Below are 2,099 nucleotides of genomic sequence, written 5' to 3'. Positions count from 1 at the left end.
GGGCCCTTTGTCATAAACACACTACTCTGGATGGGAGTGGGGGCTGGTCTGCAGTCCAGCCCAGGCTGAGAAGTGCCCCTCTGCCTAGACAGGGCCTTCTCTGACCGGGATGGGGACAGCATTGTGTTGCTGAAAACCTGCTGGAGGAGGAGGCTTAGAAGGGCTTCCCGGAACCTCAGTGTTTCTTCAGCATGTGACACCCAGTGAGCCTCCAAGTGGCCAAGGCACCACTGACCACTGAGCTGGGCCCACCATCACCAGGGCTTGGAGCCAGTCCCTGGATGTCCAGTGCTCACCGCACATGGCCGGACTCACTTGTGGTGGACGACACGGACTTTCCAATGTCCACCAGGGAGCGGTGGATGGGCTTCTTGGTCTGGTGCCGGTGCTTCCGCAGGAGGACGTAGCTGACCCTGTCCCGGAGCTCCGGCCGCAGGAGGCCCTCCTCGATCTGCTTCTCAATGACGTCATCTGTGTGGGAAACAGAGTGCCCTGCCCACTTGGGACGGAGCCCGTGGGGCGACCCAGGGTGTGTGTCACTTTCAGCTGCATTTAGTGTAATTAAAAGTGAGCTAACAAAAGAAACCTCACGGCCATCGAGGCAATTCGGACTCATAGTGACCCCATAGGTCAGAGTAGAACTACTTCTGGGTCTCTGAGACTGTAACTCTTTACAGGAGTAGGAAGCCTCGTCTTTCTCCCACAGTACACCTGGTGGTTTCGAACTGCTGACCTTGCCATTAGCAGCCCCACAATGCCACAGGGCTCCCATCAAAGTGGGCTAACAGGGGGGCAGGATGTGTGGAATCCTGGTCAAGCCGGGAACCTTCCTTTTCCTCCGATATAATTGATGTCCGTCTGCCAGTGCACAGAATCCTCCCACCTCTCAAGGTGAGCGTGTAACACAAATGACAGAGCACAGACAAAAATGCCCTAAGAAGCACAGAAGTCTGGCGGCCAATCGGTTTTAGTCCTAAAGTGAATTCTCTTTAGAAAAAAGAGTTTGGACAAAATATTGTGGGCAAAACTGAATGCACTAGGATAAACCCTTTTGGGGAGAAAAATGCAAGCCACCTCCTCCCTCTGCCACTCCATGCCGTGAGAGCAGGCCCCCAACAGTGAATGCTGAGACAGGACTCCTGGGCAGAAAGGGCCGTGGGAACAGGCCCCGTTCTCCTTCCATGGAAGCTTGTTATCAGCTGCGTGGGAGTTAGTTCCTGGACTCGGAGCACACTGGGATGAGACGATTGTGAGTTATCCGGTTTTTACTGGCGGATTTTGGAAGTAGGTCGCCAGGCCTTTCTTCCTAGTCTGTCTTAGTCTGTTCAGCATAGCGAAGCAAAAGCCTACCGTGACAGGCAGGGGCGGCGGCAGAGCCCGAGGAGCCTTGTCTGGGGACTGAACCTAGGGCTCCTGCACCGAAGGCAAGAGCCCTACGTCTGAACCGCCGTGGCACTGCCCTCATGGTTCACCACGTCGGTGGAGGGTGCTCAGTGGGGTCCTCTCCTGCTCTCTGAGCAGCGCTGGGACTGACCCTGGGTGCTGCTGGGATTCCGCCTACGGAGCGTGTGAATCAGCGCGGGCCGGCCTGAGTGATGCCCACGGGCGGTGCCTGCCTCACCTATGATCTGTGGTAGGGAGCCGCCGTCCAAATCCAGCAGCACCGTCCCCGTCTGCAGGCAGGCTCGCAGCTCGAAGAGGCTGTGCAGGGACAGGGTGGACACGTGCGGCTTGCTCCAGCGCTCACCTCCTTCTTCCACCTTCTCTTCAAACTTTATCCACCTGCAAGGGGTGGAGAAGGGGCTCAGCTCCACTGCTGCCCTCAGGAGGCGCCTGGCAGTGGATGCTGCTGAACCCTCGGGCAGAGGACCTTTGGGGACCCCGTGCCTGTCTCCTCACCCCCTGCCCCTGCCACGCTCAGGACAAAGCCACCTGAGGACGACTGCCATGGCCTCACTGCGCTCCACCTGACGGGGATGGCTTTGCACCCTCCCGTGAAATGACTAAAGGACACTTGATTGTACACTTAACGTGAGCCAAGGTGAAGGTACGCCAACGGCACCTCAATAGAGCAGGTTACGAGAGGGTCACTGGGACTG

General features: G+C 57.6%; 1 protein-coding gene across 1 annotated transcript in view; it reads right to left on the bottom strand.

Moving 5' to 3' along the window:
• SLC4A5 (solute carrier family 4 member 5) overlaps window positions 1–2,099 on the bottom strand; it is a 92,078-nt gene that overhangs the window by 52,638 nt on the left and 37,341 nt on the right. Inside the window, exons 5-6 of the mRNA XM_045286580.1 lie at window positions 1,622–1,782; window positions 316–471 (exon numbers count right to left, since the gene is read on the bottom strand). Of these exons, the coding sequence (XP_045142515.1) occupies window positions 316–471; window positions 1,622–1,782 (317 nt within the window). The remainder of the gene's footprint in view (window positions 1–315; window positions 472–1,621; window positions 1,783–2,099) is intronic.

This window comes from Echinops telfairi, unplaced genomic scaffold (genome assembly GCF_000313985.2).
Source record: "Echinops telfairi isolate 266 unplaced genomic scaffold, ASM31398v2 ScPeMD7_9;HRSCAF=40, whole genome shotgun sequence".
NCBI classification, from domain to species: domain Eukaryota; kingdom Metazoa; phylum Chordata; class Mammalia; order Afrosoricida; family Tenrecidae; genus Echinops; species Echinops telfairi.
Note: the sequence above shows the minus strand (reverse complement) of the source record. Positions and strands in the feature narration are given on the sequence as shown.